Here is a 20096-nt window from a genome sequence, read left to right as displayed (position 1 = left end):
GAATTCCTTGTTCCACGGAAGTGACACCTGGATTACTACAGGCAACTGTACCGCCTTTGGGTAAAGCCACACCTGGTCACATAGAGCAGAGGGCAGGACAGAACCTGGCCCTGGGACATCGAGCAGCTCACAGCCAGCCCCTGCGCTGCTTTGCTTTGGGCTTCATGTTAAATGAGCTGATGAAGGTCCTACTGTTCATGGCTGTTTGGGGTGGGTGTCCATTGTTCCCAGGTGGGGTATCCTTGCTCTCCCCCATCCTCTCCGGTCCTGTCCTGTGCATCTCGTTCTCCTGGATGTTGACCTTTGTCCGGATTGGCCTTGAGTTTGGGAGCTCTCCGGCTTGGGTGTTGTTCCTTTCTGATGGAACAGAAACATTTCCCAAGGCTTTGGCCTGCTCCCTCCTTCCTGTTGGAAACTCCCAGCATATTTTGTGCCACTGCTGATGCACCTGGCTCACCGTTACACACCACAGACTGAGGCTCACCACAGACAACTACTGTCCCCCATCCTGGAGGACAAAGCCCGAGGTCCAGGCACAGGCCGGGTGGTGGGGGGGGGTCCTCCTGAGGCCTCTGTGTATGTGGATGGCCGTGCTCTCCCTGGGTCCTCCTAGGTTGTCCCATGTGTGTCTGTGTCCTGGTGTCCTCCTCCTGTAGGGACCCTGGTTGTATAGGATCAGGGCCACCCCAGTGACCTGATGTTACCTCCATCTCTAAAGACCGCATCTCCGGGGGTGCCAGGGTGGCTCAGTCACGGAACTCAGATCATGATCCCGGGATCCTTCCTGCTCAGTGGGGAGCCTACTGCTCCCTTTCCCCCTTTCCCTCTGCCTCTCCCCTGCTCATTCTCTCTCAAATAAATAAAATCTAAAAAAAAAAAAAAAAAAAAAAAAAAAAAGACCGTATTTCCAGGTTCAGCCACACTCTGAGGTGCTGGCATCAGGGTTTCAACATTGGAATTTGTGGACACAATTCAGCCTGTAGCCGCCACCCAGAACTGGGAAGAATGTTGACTTAGGACTTGGGAGAGGAGAAGACCTTCCACCTGGAGCTGCTTCATTGAATTCTGGAATGTGAGTCATTGGAACTAAGGGCAATGCCTGTGTACAGGCCAGACTGTCCCAGGACAGGGCATTTTACTTTATATTTCGTATTCACCTCGCTTTTTTTCCATGCAGACTGAGAAAAGAATTTGGAGGCACTGGGGAGCCTGTAAGTGGGGTGGGGGTGTTCAGAGTAAGGGAATGGGAAAGTGGAAAGCTTCCTGGAGGAGGTGCCTTTCACCCTCCTGCTTTGTGAGCTTTCATTTGACCTCAACACCACAGTTTCCCACCCTACCTGAGAATAGCATGTAATTTGGAGAGATCGAAAACTGTAATTACCCCGTGAGGTCATCCTAATTCCTTCAGTGATCCCAGTCCTGAATGAATGAACTGGGGAGCTGGTCTTTGACTCAGGAAGCCAAATTCACTAAGCAGGGATGGTTGACCAGAGACAGGTGGGTGCGGTGTCCAGTTCCTACAGGACACGAGTCCTACAGTTGAGGGCCCTGCCATAGAGGGTTTGGTGGCTGGTCCAAGTGACTAAGTGGCTCAGCAGGGGCTTTGCAGATTCATAGTGTGAGAAGAAAGTCACTCCTAACTTCAGGGACTTCTCTTTTCTTCATGGTTGATTTAAACCTCCCCTGGCATCACAGCCCTTGCTGGTCTGTCCCTCGGGGGCCCCTGTGGTGACAGCGCTTTGGCCACATCTCTCTGGGGCCTGAAGCAGATCAGCTGGGCTTTGGGTGGCGGGGCTAGAGGTTCTGTCTCGGGCGATACCCAAGTATTACCCTGTTTCTGCTGCTCAAGAGTGATGTGCTGTAGACAGCAGGCGCCCTGGAAATGCTCCCAAAGTCTTAGTGACTGCTTGGCTCCATCCTTTCTGCAAGGATTCACTGAGCAGCTACTGTTTGCAGTGGGGGAGTGCCCCTGAAATGGCGAGGTGTGCACTGAACCCGCCCCCCAGCTTGAGAGCTAAGATTTACCTGTTTCAGGTTGAATTGTACTCCCCACCCCCCGGCCCCTGAAAAGAGTTGTGCTGCAGTGCTAGCCCCTGGTACCTGTGAATGCAACCTTGTTCAGAAGTAGAGTCCTTGCGGATGTGACTCAGGTGTAAGTTAAGATGGGTCACACTTGAGTCGGGGAGGCCCTTCCTGCAGCATGACTGTCCTCACAGGAGAGGAGACACATGCAGGGAGGGGATGCCATGCACAGCAGAAGTGCAGGCAGGGGCAGGATCGGAGCCATGCAGCCACTGGAGCCTGGGAGAGTGCAGCCCTGCCCACCTCTTGATTTCAGACTTCCAGCCTCCAGAACTGAGCCCCATCATTTGTACTGGGGATTATATCATTAAATCTGGAAAATGTAGAAAACGTATGTACACTGTGATAGTTAAGAATTTTTTTTTTAAAGATTTTATTTAATCATGGGAGACACAGGCGGAGGGAGAAGCAGGCTCCACGCAGGGAGCCCGACATGGGACTCGATCTTGGGTCTCTAGGACCAGCCCCTGGGCCGAAGGCAGTGCTAAACCGCTGAGCCACCTGGGCTGCCCCTAGTTAAGAATTTTTGAAAACCAAATGACAGGAAGCCCATACCAATGGACTTATACAGAAGGCTGTATAGTATTTGTCTCCTGGAATAAAAGGAATCTCATGAGCTTCAGGAGAGGCTTGATCCAGCAGCTTGTCCAGAGAGCCATTACCTTCTTTTTGCTCTCCCACAGGACTGGCCTCAAGCTTACAGTCCATCCCATGGCACGCAGCAGCCCCCTTGGGGTGGTGGAAGAGCCACACCAGTCCCCGGAGTCCTGAGGAGGAGAGGGGAGGGCTCTCTTTTTCAGGAGCCCCAGAAAATGTCTCTCCACGTCTCTTTGCCTCTGTTAGATTTCACATTCACCCTTGAGCCTGCCACCCTCCAACATTGCTGCCCCTGGGGGGTCGATGTGCTCTTATTGGGTTTGAGCCCATCAGCACCTGTCCTGGAACTGGGGATGGGGTCATGCTCACCCAAGCCTCAGAGCTGAATGGTCAACACCAGGCAGGGGGATTGGTGCTGGCACAAAGAAAGAGAACTGTCCACTTCATGAGCCACTGTTGGGTGTTGGGACCTCTCCTGTCACACCTGGATGACACATGGGGTGATGATGGCCTTTGTTGAGTAGTGACTGTGCGTCAGGTGCTTTGCTAAGTGCTGTACACGCTTGGGCCGTGCAGCCCTCACCCTGCACAGCACTCATTGAACTGAGGTTCCTGAGCCTCTCTTCTGGGCTGGGGCACACCAGAGAGTCCGAGCGAGGTGCAGACAAGGCACCTCTGAGCCTCCATTCTTGTAGACACAATTATCCCCACTTTTCAGATGAGAACATCAAGGCTCAGAGAGGTAAAGCCCCACAGCTGGAAGGTTACAGAGCTGAGGTCCAACCCCGGAGTCTTTTACTCCTAAACACGTATGTGAACTGTGTGCATGTATGTGTGTGTGAGCTTCCTCTCTCAACAACCATTGGTTACCTCACACCCCTCCGCCCGTAGGTCTGGCCGTCCCTCCCCATGCCCACCAACCCAGACACTGCCCTGACCTCAGGGACTGCTGACTGGAAGACTTGGACGTTGGTGGACCTCCGAACAAAGCTGGGCCCCATGTGCATGCCCTGACCTTTGAGTGAAAGTAGCCACATGAAGGTTTTGCGGATATTTATTTATTTATTTAAAAATTTTGTTTAAAGATTGTATTTATTTGAGAAAAAGAGCATGAGCCAGGGTGGGGGGTGAGGGGCAGAGGGAGAGGGAGAAGCAAATTCCCCTCTTAGTGGACGCCTGATGGCAGGACTCGACCCCAGGACCCTGAAATCATGACCTGAGCTGAAGGCAGACTCTTCACCGACTGAGCCCCCCAGACGCCCCGGCATCATGCATTTTATTCAAGTCCTGTTTTGAAGACTGTGCCCTTGTGCGCCAGGCAGCCAAGCCGACGGATAGGAGAGGCTCCAGAGACACAAATCTGGCCTCTGGCCTGGCTTGCTCAGCTCCTGGCTGTGTGACCCTGGCCCAGCTACTGCCCTCTCGGGGCCCTGGTTTCCTCCTCTACAACTGGAGGCTGAAAACTCCCACTCTCAGCCCCCGGACACCCGCTGGCCGTGTGGGGACACAAGCCCCACTGGGCCGCAGGGGCGCTCATTCATCCACCATCGCTGGGGCCGCTTTGCCCGGGGCACAGTCGAGCAGGCGGAGGCCTTGTGGCCAGCAGAGCCTCAGCCACTCGCCCTTGGCCTGGAAGGTGGAGATGGTGGCCGCGAGGACATCGGGCCCGCTCACTGGGTTGTTTCAAGATCTCTGGAGAGACCGTGTGTCCGCCCTGAGGACAATGCCTGGTTCTCCGTTTGTGCTCGGGGACAGGGAGCTGTGACTCTGCCGTGCCGGACGGGGGCGAGGAGCGCCAGGCGGGCCGCGCTCCAGGGGCCGGGACGTGCGGTGACCCTCCAGGCCGGACGTCCCTAGGGAGGCGGGTGGAGACAGCCACCGTCTCCACTGCCCGCAGCCACAAATGGAAAGGATTGGCGGCCCCAGCCTCCTCGGAGAGGCCGGAGGCCAACTGCAGCCCCTCCAGGAGGGCTCTGTGCGCCCCCCCCGTGCGCCCCCCAGAGTGGCGGTGACAATGCCCCGGATGTGGGCCCCAAGGCCCTGGCTGGCGCTGCCCGCCCACTGTCCGCCGGCTATTGTCTGCCGGGGCTCTGTGCGGCTCAGGGCTGGGGGCGGCCGGCCGGGGGGCTGTGGGAACGGATTAGCGGCCGGCCGCGGCCCCCTCTGCATGAACTCCTGATCAAAGGCATTCCTGGGCTGACAAGCCCCGTGTGTTGCAGGGGCCCGTCCAGCGTGCGAGGGACACGCTTCCCGCGGCCGGGCCCGGCACCAAGCGCCCTCTCGAGCCCCCGCTGCGGCGCCCGCTGCCGGGAGTGGCCTGCGGCGGGACAGTCGTCCCCCACCAAACACAGCCCAGGTGTCCGGGGGACCTGAGGGGCACGGGAGCCTGACGTGGGGGCTGTGGCCGTGTTCCCTTGGGGCCCCGCAGCACCCACCCCTGCAGACCTGACTGGCCTTCCAGCTCAGCGCCACGTCCTGGGTCCCCGGGGCCACTTTTCAGGACTTGGGGGTCTGCCCTCCACACCCCAGGGTGGGCAGGGTCGCCCCTCTGCGACTCAAAGCCGGCTGGGCCTGGCCCGTGGGCTGTGGCTTCTGCCCTTTCCATTCTGAGCACCTGCTGTTTGCCAGGCTGGGAACAGGGTGACAGAGGGGTCAGCGAGGCACCTGTCCTCAAGCGCTCAGGGCCCAGAATGGGTGACGCCCAGGTAACATCATTTCTGGGCCTCCCAGAGCCACCTGCCAGGGCCGGGGGTGCGACCGCCTGCAGGGGACCTGGAGGGGAGGTCGGGGGGCACTTCAGGCACAGAACCGGAGGCAGGAAGTACTTGTGTGTCTGTAGTCCCACGGGTGGAGGCTCGGGGCTGGAGCACCTGAGGCTGGGGGAACATAAGTGAGGGAGAGAGATGGGGGTGAGGGGGGGAGAGGTGAGGTGAGGGAGAGAGGTGAGAGACGGGGTGAAGGGGGAGAGGTGAGGTGAGGGGGAGAGGTGGGGTGAAGAGAGGTGAGGTGAGGGGGAGAGGTGGGTGTGAGAGAAGTGGGTGGGGGATAGACAGGGGTGAGGGGGGAGAGCTGGCTCAAGTCCTAGGACCTTGGATGGAGCTGGAAGGAGCTAGAAGCCCCAGAGGGTTCGGGCACAGGTGGCTGTGAGACAGGGCAAGCCCCAGGTGAGGTGGTGGGGCCGGCAGAACAGGCTTTGGGCTTGGGAGAGGGGCAGCAGTCTCAGAAGTCCCTCAAAGGCCAGTTGTGACCTGGGACAGATGCTTGGGGCAGCCAGACCTCCCAGCAAGGGGCAGGGGGCAAGGGGCAGGGCCTGCCCTGCTGTCCCCTGAGGAGCCATGGTGGCTTGCCAGGTAAGGCCTAGAGTCCTTTCCCGGGGTTCTGAGACCAGTTAGGGCAGGGGGAACTCCAGAGGCCTCCCTGATGCCCCCTGCACCTGCTGTCCATGCCTCATGGCCTTTCTACTGAACCCACAGAATAGCTCTGCAGGCCTGGCTGCCCCACTTGCTGGGCCCAATTTCTGCTGAAACCTGATGCAGTGAGATTGTTACCCCTGCTTCCCTGAAACTGCTCCTCAGGACACCCCTGGCCTGTCCCTGGGGTTGGGTGGGTGCCTCCCTGGCTCTCACTGTCCCTCAGTCTGCTGGAGCTCTGAGCCGTGCACCTGCTGTGTGGGGCCACCATGGGGAAAGCAGCAGTCCCCATCCCACCGCACCCCGCTGGCTCCCAGACGGTCTGATGCATGTGGGGAGCCAACATTGCCCATCTGGAGGCTTCCCGCCGAGAGGGGCACCCTCCGGGGTGGGCTGATATACAGCGGGAGCCTCATAAAGGCCACGGCAAAATGCCCTGACAAGGAGTGATACCCTTGGCATGAGACCCAGCTTCCCTCCTAAGCATTCATTGAACCCGACCACCTGGGAGGTGAGGACATCCTGGGGCCCCAGACTCTGGGACGAGGCCCAGGCCCCCGTGGGGTGTCCTAGTCCAATCCCTGCCTCCACCTGGGGCTGGAAACGAGGCCGGCCACGTGCATCTGAAGCCAAGTCGGACGTCACAAGTGTCCACTAGGCCTCCCAGGGCACCGGGTCCGTGTGAAAGGCCACCGGACTGAAGCCCGAACACGCGCTTTGCTCTCCTCCCTGAGCTGGGGGGGCCTCGGGACCGTGATTCACCAAGAGCAAATAGCAGTTTGCACCACAGGAGGGTGAGTGAATGCTGGCTTGTTTATTTTCCTATCTGCAAATAGCGTTGGGGGGTTGCTGGTGGGAGGTGCGCTTGGGAGCTAGTCCTGGCCAGGAAGCTGGGCCTCACCCCTAGGGCCACAAGCTCCCCTCAGGTGGCAGGAGCGCCTGCAGAGGTTTCCCCACCTCTTTCCAGAGTTTCCTCACCCGCCTGGGGGGTCCAAGCGGCCCCTCCCACCCATGCCTGCCCCCTACCAATTTTCTCCCAGCCCAGAGCATTGCATACTCCCGCTGGACCATCAGGGACCTCTAGCAACATCAGGAGTCATTTTGGGCTGTGACAACCAGAGGCAGTCCTGTCATCTAGCAGGTAGAGGCCAGGGATGCAGCTCAACACCCTACAGGGCACAGGACAGCGCCCCACGATAGAGGACGTGGCCCTGAGCGTCGGCAGTGCCCAGGCACGGGCGGTCGGACCCTGTTCCTTGGCCTTGGGCCCCGTGCCCCTGGCTCCCTGCCCACCCCAGGAAACAAACAGGCACCGCACTGGGGTTTTACCAATTTTATTTCTAGGCTTTTCACGTTTGTCTTTTTTTCTGCTGGAAACGTGCCGGTTACATGTCTGTGCCACAGTGTGCCACCAAAACACACACAGACCAAAAGTGCCCCCCCACCAGAGACCCTCACAGACTTGCTGGTCACAGGACAGACTCCGCTGTGCTCCCCAGACCTGCCACCGGCCTTTGGCCTTTGAGCACACACAACGTTCACCCCCCATGAGGACAGACCGTCCCTCAAGGACCCCGTTTGGTTCAGACACAGAGATGCCGCAGCCAGAACGGTTGAGGTAAGCGGAAGCAGTGTTCCTGCAGGGGCGGGGCGGGGTGGGGCGGGGCCCGGGCCTGCCAATGGCCCGGGAGCACCCAGGCTGACCCTGCTGGGGCAGGGGCTGCCAGCGGTGCAAATCCTTTTGGTTCGGCAGCGTGCTAGGCGACTCGGGCACACAGCACTGTTAGCTGGCTTCGCTGAGATCTGGAGTCTTTTTTTTAAATTAGCATGACGCTGTAATGAAGAGAACAAACAACGCTGGTACATAATAACAGATGCAACACCCGGAACTTTAACCAAGTCCAGAAGCTATTCTGATCATCCCGAGTTTCTGGGTCCTGCAGCACAGCACCACGGTGGCACGTGACAACACACTTGTTACAATAATAATAATATAATAATGCAACTTTCATAGCTACACGTAAAGAACAATACGGCTGTAAAAAACTATGATGGTAGCACGTCCCGGGTCAGGTGGACAGCCCAGCGTTACAAGCGCAGGGAGAAGGAAGCGGTCGCGGCCCCGGGGACGCCGGGCTGGGCGCACAATCGCGGCCTGGAGCCCACCCCGCCAGGCCCGTTTCCGGGATCCCGTCCTCATGTCTGCCGAAGCAGGGGGCCTGCGGGTCAGATGGAGCCTGACCGCCTGGTCTACACATGGCTAAGAGAAGCATGAGGTATCGTGAAACAGGAACCTTTTTGGAATAGAGCAGTAATCACATTAAGTCAAAATTGATCACATAAAAAAAAAATCTACAAAAAAAAAAGGCGCCCTTAATACATTTTTCTATGAGAAAATTAAAACTAGAACATGGCAGTATATGACATTGTAAAACAAAACAAAACAAAACAAAACAACTGATCTTCCAATAGCAGCAAAACAATGTGAAAGAGATACAGAAAAGCGATGTGAATCTGTTTCCAAACTGTGCTGGGAAGTCATCGGTAGCAGCGAATCAGGAAACCGAGCCGCAGCCCGCCTGCCGCGTGGTCCCGCCGTCGGCCCTCTGCACGCCCCCCGCACCCTCACCAAGCACCAGCCCTGTGCTCTCCCTGCCTTCGACTCATCCTACGTAGTCATTACAAAAAGGTACATAGCCAAGATGTGCAAATTGTCTATTCGTCGCTAAACTTTTTTTCAAAAGGGGACAAGAATATGTCGGGGCTGAACTTGTTTCGAGTACCCTAATTTTCTGTGGAACTCTGAGGCCTCTCAGGTGGGGTTCCCGCTTGGGGCAATGCCAGACAGGCTGAATCAGCCCGAATCCATGCCGTGTTTTTCCTCAGGATCTTTTTCTCTCTCCTACGAAAAAGGACCGAACTTTTATAAACTGTATGAAACCTGCAACGTCAAAGGCAGAAAAGTGTATGTGTATGTGTGTGTGTGTGTGTGTGTGTGGGTGTAAATCAAGGGGAAATTGCATTACTTTATAAATCATACTGGCCTTACGAACATCCTCTGCAATAAATATTCTTTTTAGCCTTAACTATAAATTATATATTTTAGTGTTTAAAAACCTTCCTAACCCTTACACTACGCGTTCTCTAGGTAAGCCTTTAAAGGCCCCTACTTCCAAACACCAGTTGGCACCAAGGACTCCCGAACTTCCACTGCTCTACAGAGAAAGGAACGCATCATCCTGGCAATGTAAGAATGCACTTCTTGACCGGAAGCTCATCTTCAAGAACATCCCCTCTCACTAACTCCATAGTGACATGCACTTGCCTCGCAATCCTGTCTGCACACAAGGACGTGAATATTCCCAAACCATTCCATTAAGAAATTGTCCCCCCACCCCCACCCCGCTCCACACACAACATAAACAAGAGAGATTCCCTATAACCGCTGGATTGAAAGTGCTTTGAAATGGAATGGTTCTAGAATATTGAGAAGGAAAAAAAAAAAAAAAAAAAGGAGCTGTGGATTTCACCTGGATGTGAGCAGGCTGCAGGTCTGTGGGGGTGAAAAACCAGCATCTCATCAACAGGCAACTACAAAAATAGGAAGATTATAAAAATAGAATATATTATGTCGCTATGGCGGGTTCTGTTTCGGGCAGCGCAGGCCAGGAGGCGGAGCCGGTTTTCTGTGACCGCTGCGCTGGCCGGGGCCCTGGCCACCAGTTCTGGGGCGGCTGAGCGAGGGTCAGCAGGCAACCACGCTGAGCTCTACGCTACGCTAACCGAGGTTACATCAGCCACGGACAGGTGAAGAGGTGACACGCCTACCTACAGAATAAAATAAACACGCGCAAATGACTTATAAAGTGACTACATGCACGAGCAAGCGAGATGCAGGATACCTAGAGCCGCCTTAAAGCACAAGAGCACGTTGGCTACCTAAAATCCTCTTCTACTTCAAAAATGGTTGGTTGGCTTTTTTTTTTTCTAGTTTTTAAGATGTTTTTATGCTTTTTTGTATGGTTTTGTTTTAAACACGTAAAGAATCAAATCTAATCCTCCCCTGCAGACTCATTCTTCCTGTTAATGCCTATCCTTTACGACACAGAGACACAAACACATCCATATAAAAGAAAATCTAGTTGATTATGGGGTATAAGATCCTCTATTTTTGTAGCAAACCTCCCCCCACCCCCCAGCTCAGGGTTATGCAAATACTATTTTTTTCTCTCCTTTTTTTTTTTTTTTTTTTAAAGATCTTTTTTTTCGGGTACTTTTTTTTTTCTTTTGCTTAAGTCAGAGACGGAAGGGAGAAAGAGCAAAGGAAAAAAAAAAACCAACAGTAAAGGAGAAGGAAACTTTCCCTTCTGGTCGTGACCGGTCCTGGCGAGGAGCGGTCCTGTCCGGGGAGCACCCGGGGCCGGCCCCTCCCGCGTCGCGCGCACCCTCAAATGTTCACGTCTCGCACATCGGTGGGCGTGCAGGCCAGGTCGGCCTCCTCCTCCTCCTCCTCCTCCTCCGCCGCCTTGGGGTCCAGGCTCTGCTGCTGGGCCTGGCGCAGGCTGGACTCCAGCAGGGCTTCGATCTGCTCCTGGCACGCCCGGAGACAGTCCTGGCCAGACAGGAGAAAGGGGTCCTCAGGCTGAGGCCTGCAGGGAGGGCCCTCTCCCAAACGCCAGGACTTGGACTATTTTTGTGAAAGTGAGGCTCATCTACAGCACTGCCCTCCCCCAGATCTGGTGAAGGCCAACGTGGAGCCACGGCCCAAACCCCAGGGCTGACCAGCGTGGGCTCCCCGCTTGGCCACCTACTGTCCCTGCCTGAGGAGCATACACACCTACTTGGACCAAAGGGGGCTGCTGGCCGTCTTCTGTGCACACAGAGGCCCTCAGCCACGGGCCGGGTGCCTCCCTGGCCTGGCCTGAGCCGCCCCAGGGCCCTAGCCCCCCGCTGGATTCCTCTACCAGGCTCTGAGCCCGGCTCGCTGTTCCCACCAGCCCTGCTGCTGCCCTCAGCGGATTCAGTGCCATTTGATCCAGGTCAGAGAAGGCCCCCCGAGCCCTGCTTTTCGGACTTAACCTCTGCGGTGTCAGCCCTCGCAGTGAACCCAGCCTTCTGTGATGAATGGCCATCAAAAGCGTTAGTCCGTGCATGACTGAGGATGAACGTTGGGTGGCCTGGGGGGACCCAGACCCTTTATCCCCCTCCATCCTCGCCGCTTGGCCTGTACCCAGCGCTGCCCCCCGCCCCCCTCCTGCCAGATCTCTTCTGCTAGCAGCCCCCCTGAGGTCTCAACACCCCTAGAGGAATCTTATAAGTCCAGGGGCCTCTCCTGGTTTCATGGGGGCAAATCTCCCAGGAGCTCAGAGGTGCAGGTGTCAGGCTGCCTGTCCCAACCCCTGGGATGCCACACTGGGGCTTCTATTCTAGAACCAGGTAGACCTGCCAGTCAGGCCTGGAAAACAGACCTGTGCCTTTCCCATAGGACAGGTGAACCACGGGCGCACCGAGGGGAAGGTGCCGCTGAGCTTCCAACCAGGTGGGGCTAGAAATGGGGTGGGTGTTCACTGCCCAAAAGAAGTGGATCGAGGCCAGCAACGCTTCTGAGTGGACCCCTGAGGACCTGCCCTGTTCACAGAGCTCTATGTTTTTACACGGAGGGCTTTCTTACCCCACCTCTTGGGTATTTGTCACGGCAAGTGAGGATGGCAGAGTGGGTGCAAACAGCCAGTTTTACAGATGAGGAAACAGAGGCCCAGAAGGCCTGGCGTGGGACCCAGGACTCCTGATAGCTTCCCCAGGCTCTGATCCAAGCACCCAGCACAGTCCCCCAGTCCCACCCCTGAGGCCCGACGGCACCCACCCACCCACAGTGGCTCTTGGCAGGCAGCTCGCAGGGGCAACGGGTTTACTTGCACCTGGTGACTTGGGAGGCCACGTGGTGGAGGGGAGGGCAGAGGGGTGCAGGAAGGGACTCCCTTTGTGTGGCCCTAACTTCCTCCCTGCAGCCACTGAGATCCCCAGTGTCAGCCCAGGAAGAGCCAGCTGGAGACCCCGGGGGCCAGCTCTGGGGATGGGCAGCCTGAGAACAGGGCTCTGCGGCCCAGGGTTTTCTGCATCTGGGCTCTGCTGCATTTGTCCCCAGGTGACCAGAATAATGAATTCCAGCCTCAACCAATTTCTCCCCCATCCATCAGCTGCAATCTTGGTTCCAATCTCACTTCTACAATCTCTCTCCACATAAGGGATCGTGTAGTGATTTCCCACAACTCTCTCTGTGCTGTGTCTCCCTTGCTGAGGGTCCCCAGCAGCCAGAACACCCCATTCCTTTAGGCGCTCAGTAAGCACGAGACTGAGAGGGGAGGGAGAGATGCAAGAATGCCACCCCCTCCAGGCAGCCAGCAGTGCCTGGCGGGGGTCGCACTGGCTGCTGCTCACAGCCTGGCGTTTCCGGAACGGTGTGGTGAGGCAGCAGCCACTAGGGCCCACAGGGCCTCCAGGGCACTGGAGGGCGGACCACCAGAAGGCAGACAGAGCCCAAGGCAGACCTGTACCGGGGTCAGGGCGGTCACTCGCTCCCACTCGGCACACCAGCGGGGCCGAGGGTGACCCACCAACCTCGCGGGTCTAATCTGGTAAAGGCCACAAACCCCTGTAACTGTGACTTCCATTCTTTCTCTAAGACAAGAAAGGAATTGGGAATAAAACAATGGCATTTTTAAGAAGGAAGACACAATCGGCTCCGGCTCTGGGCTCCAAGGGCAGCAGCCACTCAAAGGGGCCGTAAAACACGGGGTTGTCTCCACGGGCCATTGTTGCGTCTGGAGACCTCACAGAAGCCTTTTCAAGCTCCCATTTATGAGCCATCCGCATTGTGGCCCAGACAAAGCTCAACTGGGCCCCAACTCCACATGCCATTAGGGCACGGATCATTGACGGGCCTGCCTTGTGGCCCCTCTTCCTGGACAGCTCACCGGGAGGGCTTTATGGCTCCTGCCTGCTCTGGGAGCCCCAGGCTGGGGGGGAGGTGCACCAGAAGCCGGAGGACCCCCCTGGCCTGCCCGCAGTTCTGGGAGGTGCTTCTCCTTCCAAAGGAGCCCCAGGAGAGTGGGGTGAGGCTGGCACCCTGTCAGCCTGGCACCAGGTCCCATGCCTCTGAACCCGGGCACCAGTCCTGTCCCCCAACACGGTCCCCCATGCCCCCATCACCTCTGGGGGTCTTGGCACAAGTCATTGCATGTCATCAGTGAACTGGTTTGGAGCCCTAGGTGCTAAAAGTTTCTAGTACCTGGTGCTGGGCAGGCCCTGCCAAGCTAGCATGGGAGCAGCATGTACTCGATCACTTACCGCATCACACTTAATCACTTTGGAGAGGAACCGAGTGAGGCGGTGGTAGGACAGGAAGCTGTTGGAACTTCCCAGGTGTAGACCTTGCACGGCGGCCACCACACTGCCAGCTGCCACCATGGAGGGTGGGTTGGAAATGAACTTCACATCTGCAGCAGAAATGGAGAGAGGAAGAGAGCCATGAGCGGGGCACCCTCCACGGGACCCCATGATCCCAGCAGGCTGAGCACTGGCTCTGCATCAGGGTGCGTCCCAGCCCGTGGCCAGCCTGGGCTGTGGATTCTGAGGGCTGGTCAGAGGGGCTCTGGCTCCCTGCACCTCCCAGTGCCGGAGAGCAGAAACCAGGCATGGGATCCACCCAACACAGGCTGGAGATGTTCACTTGAAAACAACAAAAAAAGCCAACTAAGGAAATAGCCATGGGCAAAAACAAACTGCAGAGGCCTCTGGGGAGGGGACATTGCTGTACTCGAGCCTTGGGAACATGTCGTGTATTTGCAAAAAATTTATAACGACCTACAAGGGTAAGTGTGCTGGGCCACATGGGTCTCCCCGCCCTCGAAGAGTGTGTGTGTGTGTGTGGGGGGGGGGGGGGTGGCATGGGCACTGCTCCTCGTGGGGGCATCAGATGCTTCTTCCCACCCTCTTTTCCTCCTGGGACACAGCAGGTGTAGCATCACCTCACTACTTCACCTGCCAATCAGCCAGCACACGGTCCCCTCTGCCCCGAGGCTCAGCTCAGTGATGGATGGTGGGAATCCCTGCCTTTCCTCCTAGGCTGAGCCCAGCACCTCCCACACTGGTCATAAAAAGGTGGGAAAGCAGGAAGGACGTAGAAGTGGCCATGCAGTGCCTGTGGGCTGTCATCCTGTGGTGCCCAGTGAGGCATTCTTGGTGGGAGAGGCCACTGACCTCCACATCTTGGGAAGGGGGCCCATGTGCCATGAGCCCCTTGGCCTCATCTTGTGCACACAGAGCACCAGAACTGGGCTGAGTGAGCTGAGCTGGGGGCACTGAGCAGAGGGAGTGGAGTGTTGTGGGCCTAGGGATGCATCTCCGTGCTTCCCCCCAAGGCTCCATCCCAGGAGCAGACAGCAGGGCCCACTGAGCAGGGGCCTCCAGAGAAAGGGAGCCACCCTGGAGGGGCAACAGAACCCGCTGCCAGGGGCCGTGGCCACTTGGAAAAGAAATCCCTAACACAGCATAACACCTCTTACCCCCTCTTTAAATGGGAGCAGTCCCCACCCAGTCTGTGAACCGGGAGCCACGAATGAAAAGCGCTTCATTGAGGCACATCGGGGCTGCAGGCAGAGGCTGCTGCCATCCGAACAATTTGGCTGGACCTTGAGACGGCCGTCTGAGAGGGAGGGGGGATGTGGGGCCAGCTCCCCATGAAGAGTGTGTGCACGTGTGGTGCAGGGTTTATGGGCTTAGATAAGGAGTGTGGGTGTGCACATGTGTGTACGCATGTGCACGATTATAGGGTGTAGATAAGGAGCAATGCAATTGCACCCCCAAAGCTGACACTTGCTTCCACTCTGTCAAGTGCAGAGAGCCTGCGGCCACTGCCAGAGCAACCACTGGAGCTGGGTGGCATTGCGACCCTTGCTAAGACCCCCTCACTAGACTCAACTGTCAGCTTCCCAAGCACCAGTAGCTTGCTTACCTAACCCACTGCAGCACCCTACAAAGCTCTGGTGTACACATGTATGCACACGTTAACAGAAGAACAAAACTGAACTCTGGTATGGGGGACGTGTGTACGTGTGCAGATATGTAGGAGCCCCAGTTTGCAAGCACACAGAGCAGGAAGAACAGAGTCCGTCCTCCCACAATGGTACCATTAAGCAGGACCCTTGCTCTGTGGAGGACAAAAATATCTTTTGGGCCTTTTGCTCATGCTTCCAACTCAGTTTCTGTTTTTGAGCTGCAATCATTCAGAGAGAGGTCCCCTTGTGATGGAGGGCACAGCTGCATTTTGAACCGTGCAGGTGAGGATCTGGGCCTGGAGAATATTTCTGGGGGACCTGGATAGGCAGGTGGCCCTCTCCTCCTCTGGCCTGATTGTCCCCCTCGGGGCCCCACCCTGGAGTTAATGCATGTGAGGCGCTGGGTGACCACCGGCCATCCCTTCACCTTCCCCCAGCAGGCTGGAGGTGCTTGCTGGGCGCAGCGTTAGACAGGCTGGGTGTGCTCATGAACACTGACCCACGGCGGCTGGGGAGCCAGCACCAAAGCCCGTTTATAGCCTCTGCACCAGGCTGGCCTCCCTCAACTGCCAGCACTGCATGCAGGCTACACACCCCACTTCCCTGGGGTTCTGGGAGAGGGGGAGCTCCAGGCTGCCCCAGCCATCCTGGGGGGGATGGGTGTGCAAGAACTATTCCTTGCATTATCTCCAGGAAACTCTGCAGTTTCTCTGAACCACTTTCAGCTCCATAAAAGGCTGCCTGGAAGTCTCCAGAGGCCTCTCTCTTCCGAGGCGCCCCAGCCAGAGAATGCCTCCCCTGCCTGCTTGCGGGGCTGGCCCCTGGAGGCTGAGGGGATGGCCAGTGGGAGGCTCCCGGCCCCTGCCCCAGGGCCAGAGATGCCACCCTTCAGATCCATCCAGGCCGATGACCGTGTACCCCTACTCTTCTCACTGGGAAGGGCTCCGTGGAGGGGGGTTCACACCTTGAACAGGAGGTGGAGGATGGGGAGGCCAACAGAACCTTCCCACTCTCGCTTGACCCAGATATCAGGAGGGTGCTGGGAGATGCCGGACTAAGGGCTCTGCTGCTACTGGGGAGTGACAGATGCCAACTGGCCCCTTGGATGCCGTGTGGCCCTTTGGTCACCCACAGTGAGCCCCAAACACGTGTGACAGCTGAGGCCTGATCAGGGGCGAGGGTGGCCCACTGCAGAGCTAGCTGGGATGGGGGCATAGGTCCCCAGGCAGGGTTCTCCAGATCTCCTGGGCCCAGCCCATGTGATCAGAAGGAGAAAGAAAGAGGTCACAGGGTGTCAGGGCCAGGGCCGGGGGAAGTGAGAGGCAACACGGAGTGTACGTATGCATGGTCTGTGCTGAGTTCTCAAACGCCGGCTGCCCAGGGGCTGGGGCCGGGGCAGTGCCAGGGAGAGGCCCCCAGGGACCATCCAGAGCCCAGCCAGGGGCAGGGAGGGCTGGACCCCCGCTGCCAACCACAGCAGCCCGAGCCTGGGGCCTCTCTGAAGCCCCTCCCAGGGCTCAGTTGAGCTCTGCCGGCCTGAGGCACCCCTGGCGGGGCCTCAGGCAGCCAAGCTCCTCTGCTGGCCGCCCCCGCACAAGGGCTGCTGCTGGCAGCCCAGAGCACGTGGTGCAGGCACTGCGGGCCGCCGCTCCCCACCCCTGTAGGCGCCCCTGGCAGGTGGCCCAGCCCGGGAGAGGCCAGAAGGGGGCCCCTTGAGGACACGGGGAAGGACTGGGGATGGAGGGGGGAGGACAGGAGTAGGGAGGCAGGCTGGGCAGCCAAGGTAAACCCCTTTCAGCTCGGAGTGGCCACACCCTGGCAGACCACCCATCCCCATCCCCAGGGCACTGTGTGGTGGTCCTGGGCGGCCTCAATCGCCTGACCCAGGAAGGGACTGCCCCCCAACCCTGCACCTAACCTCAGCACACAGTCCAAGGAAAGAGGAGCACCTCAGAGAGCAGGAGGGGCCTGGGACCACCTCCTCAGATGAGGAAACCGAGGCGAGGGGCAAGATGCTCCTCTACCAGGGGCAAGGGGCACCCAGGGAGGCAGGGGCTGGGGGGGGCTGCTGCAGGACCCAGCCGCCCTACCTGTGGCACAGAGCGCTACGAAGGTCTGCGCGTGCTTGCGGATGATCTGTTTGTTCTCCTCTGCCACTGGCATCTTGGAGAGGAAGTGCTCGATGAAGTCGTGTGGGGTCATGGCTGCCAGGTTCCACTTCAGTTTGTTCACCAGGAGCAACTCCATTTGCTGTGAAAGTGGGGTGTACCGGCGTCAGGAGAGGTGCAGGGGCAGCTCCCGTCGCCTGCCGTCCGCTCCATGCATAAGGGCCCGCGAGCGCAGGGACGGGGCATGCTGGAGGGCCGGGAAGTGGAGGACGGCATGCCACCCCAAGAGGAGAGGGTGGGCGCCATCGAGGAGGCCAGCTGGCCAGCGGTCGAGATCCGCACCTGGAACGCAAGCCCTTGCAAGAGCGCGTGCCGCCCGCGCCGCCGTCGCTAGGGGGCGCGCGCCGCCCACTTTTTGGCCGCGCCAGGGCGCTCACGGGGTGGGAGTCGAGCGGCCGCCGCCCCGGGTGGCGGGGCGCTGGGGGTGGGGGGCGGCGGGGTCCGGCCCGCTGCTCGGGAGGGCTCCACCGGTGCGGGCGCCGGCCCTGGGGTGCAGGGCGCGTCGGCGGCCGCGGGCACCCCCGCACCTCCCCCACCCCCGGGCTCAGGGGCGTGCGTGGTCGGTGGCGGCAGGGGTCCCCGGTTACCAGCAGTTCGTCGGGCCGGATGGAGTTGTCAGTGTAGATGCACAGCTTCTCGGCCGTCAGCGGGATGGTCTCCTTCATCTTCGAGGCCACGAACATGCAGGTGGCCCCCAGCAGCTGCAGGCGGCTCTTTTTCACGGGCTCCAGCGACAGGAAGCGGTCCAGGTAGTTCATGGCCAGCGGGAAGACCTCCTCCTCGCACTTCTGCTCCTCGCAGACCTGCCGGGGCACGGGGGCCGTGACCGCCGCCGCCGGGGACCCCGCGCCCCCCAGCCGGGCTCGCGTGGGGGGTGGCCCCCTCCCCCGCGTGCCCCCGATGCCCACCCACCCGAAACTGAAAGGGAAAGTCCCGGGCGGCTGGCACGGCGGGGGCGGCAGTGGGCAGGGCGGGCGGCGTGCGCCGGGGACCCCGCCCGCGTGGGGGCGCGGGGCTGCAGGCCGGGGCTCGCCAGCCCGGGGCGCGGGGCGCGGGGCGCGGGGCTGCGGGGCGGGCCGCGGGCCGGGCGCCGCGCTCACAGCGCCTGCGAGACACAAAGGTGGCGTCCCAGGCCGCCGCGCCGCATTTCCCCAGACGTCATCTTTTCAAAAAATATTTAAAAATATTAAAAAAATAACTGGGCGCATAAAAAACCCCTGAAAATGACCCTCGGGCGGCCCTCTACCCAGGCCAGGGGTCGTGAGCTCGTTGCAGGCTCCGGGGAGAGCCCCAGGAATTCAAACTCGGGCCCCCCCCCCCCCCGCTGGGCGCGGCGCCGCTTCCCTCTCGCAAGGGCACCACGCCGCACTTTCAAAAATTATTTAAAATATCTGCGGGTGTCCCGGGCGCCCGCCGAGGGGCTGCGGGTGCGCCCCGGGCCGCCAGCTCTCGCAGACGCGTCCCCCACGCCGAGACCCCTGCGGACCAGGGTCAACCCCCAGGGTCCCGGGGGCCACGCGACCTTGCAGCTCGGCGTACTCTCCGGCCCAGGCTGGCCGTGCGGGGCGCCCCGGGACTCGCAGCTGGAACAAAGGGGCCCTCTCCCCCTCGCGGGGTCCCCCCGGCCGCCCGCGCTCCGGCCCCGCGCCCCTCCCTCCCGCTCCCGGCGGCCGCGCGGCCCCTCGCGGCGGCCCCAGCGCCTCGCCGGCCGCTCCCCGCCCCCACCCCACCCCCAATTATTAATAAACACTTTTGCTTTGCAATAAAAGAACAAAGATGGCGCATAATACTGGCACGAGCGGCCCTTGCATACGTGTCCATGGATATTAATTTAAAAATCGGAATCGATGCCCCCTCCCCCTGGAGCCGGCGGCCCGCGGCCGTGCGGCCGGAGAGGAGGCGCCGCCGGGCTCGGCGCAGGCGGGGGCCGCCGGCCCGCACCCTCCAGCCACCTGGGGTGCCCCTGGCGAGCCGGCGTCCCGCGAAGGGTCCCCTCCCCGGCCGCCCCCCACCCCACCCCACCCCCCCACCATCCCCGCCGGGAGAGGGAATTTCAACCGACCCCACCCCCACCCCCTCCTCGTTCAAAAAATACCCACGATATCTATGTATTTTGAAATGCGGTTCCTAGCAACACCCTGGCACACTTCAGAGTTGGGGCGGGAGGGAAGGCAAAGAACCGTGGGTTCGGGCAACAAGTGGCAGGAGCGTCCGGCGAGAGCCCGCACCTCTAGCATCCAGGTGGCCACGATCTTCCGCATGGACGGCAGGATCTCCTTCTGCACACACTTGAAGTAGGACACGGACGGCGCGCAAGTCTCCTCCGCCTTAAGCATGGCCCGCAGCACCCGGTCGTTGAGCAGGTTGGCATCGGGGTACGCCCGCGGATGGTCTCCACCTCGCAGCACAGGAGCTGGTGTGCCATGGCGGGGCTGTCCTGGCGGCCTGCGGACGGCGCTGGGTCCCGGCTCGGTCCGCGCTCCCTCGAGCTCGTCTGCCCCTCGCCGGAGCGCGCGGACGCTGCTGCTCGCTGCTACTGCGCCGACAGCCCTCTGGAGGCTGCAGGACTTTGCAACTTCCAACAAAACTCCCCTGTAGTCCCTGTGACGTTACTGTTGTTAAGCAGAGATCAAAGCGGGGCAGAGAATGGGAGCGGGCGGGGGGGGGGGGGGGGCGGGCGCAGGGGGAGGGGGCGCGGGCTCCGAGCGCCGGGGAGCGGAGAGGGGCAGAGCCCAAAAGCCATCCCGGAGGCGCCGCGCCTGCCCCGCGGCTGAGTCGCCCCC

At 59.5% G+C, this 20096-nt stretch overlaps 1 protein-coding gene across 1 annotated transcript; it reads right to left on the bottom strand.

The window, feature by feature from the left end:
- Positions 1-7407: 7407 nt before the first annotated feature.
- CCND1 (cyclin D1) lies at positions 7408-19881 on the bottom strand. The gene is given in 6 exon segments (XM_072790286.1): positions 7408-10701; positions 13437-13585; positions 17236-17395; positions 17901-18116; positions 19542-19699; positions 19702-19881. Coding segments are annotated over 6 exon segments (885 nt in total). The 5' UTR covers positions 19739-19881; the 3' UTR covers positions 7408-10536.
- Positions 19882-20096: the final 215 nt, after the last annotated feature.

Source organism: Canis lupus, chromosome 21, assembly GCF_048164855.1.
Source record: "Canis lupus baileyi chromosome 21, mCanLup2.hap1, whole genome shotgun sequence".
NCBI lineage: Eukaryota > Metazoa > Chordata > Mammalia > Carnivora > Canidae > Canis > Canis lupus.
This window is presented reverse-complemented; position numbering and strand designations above follow the sequence as displayed.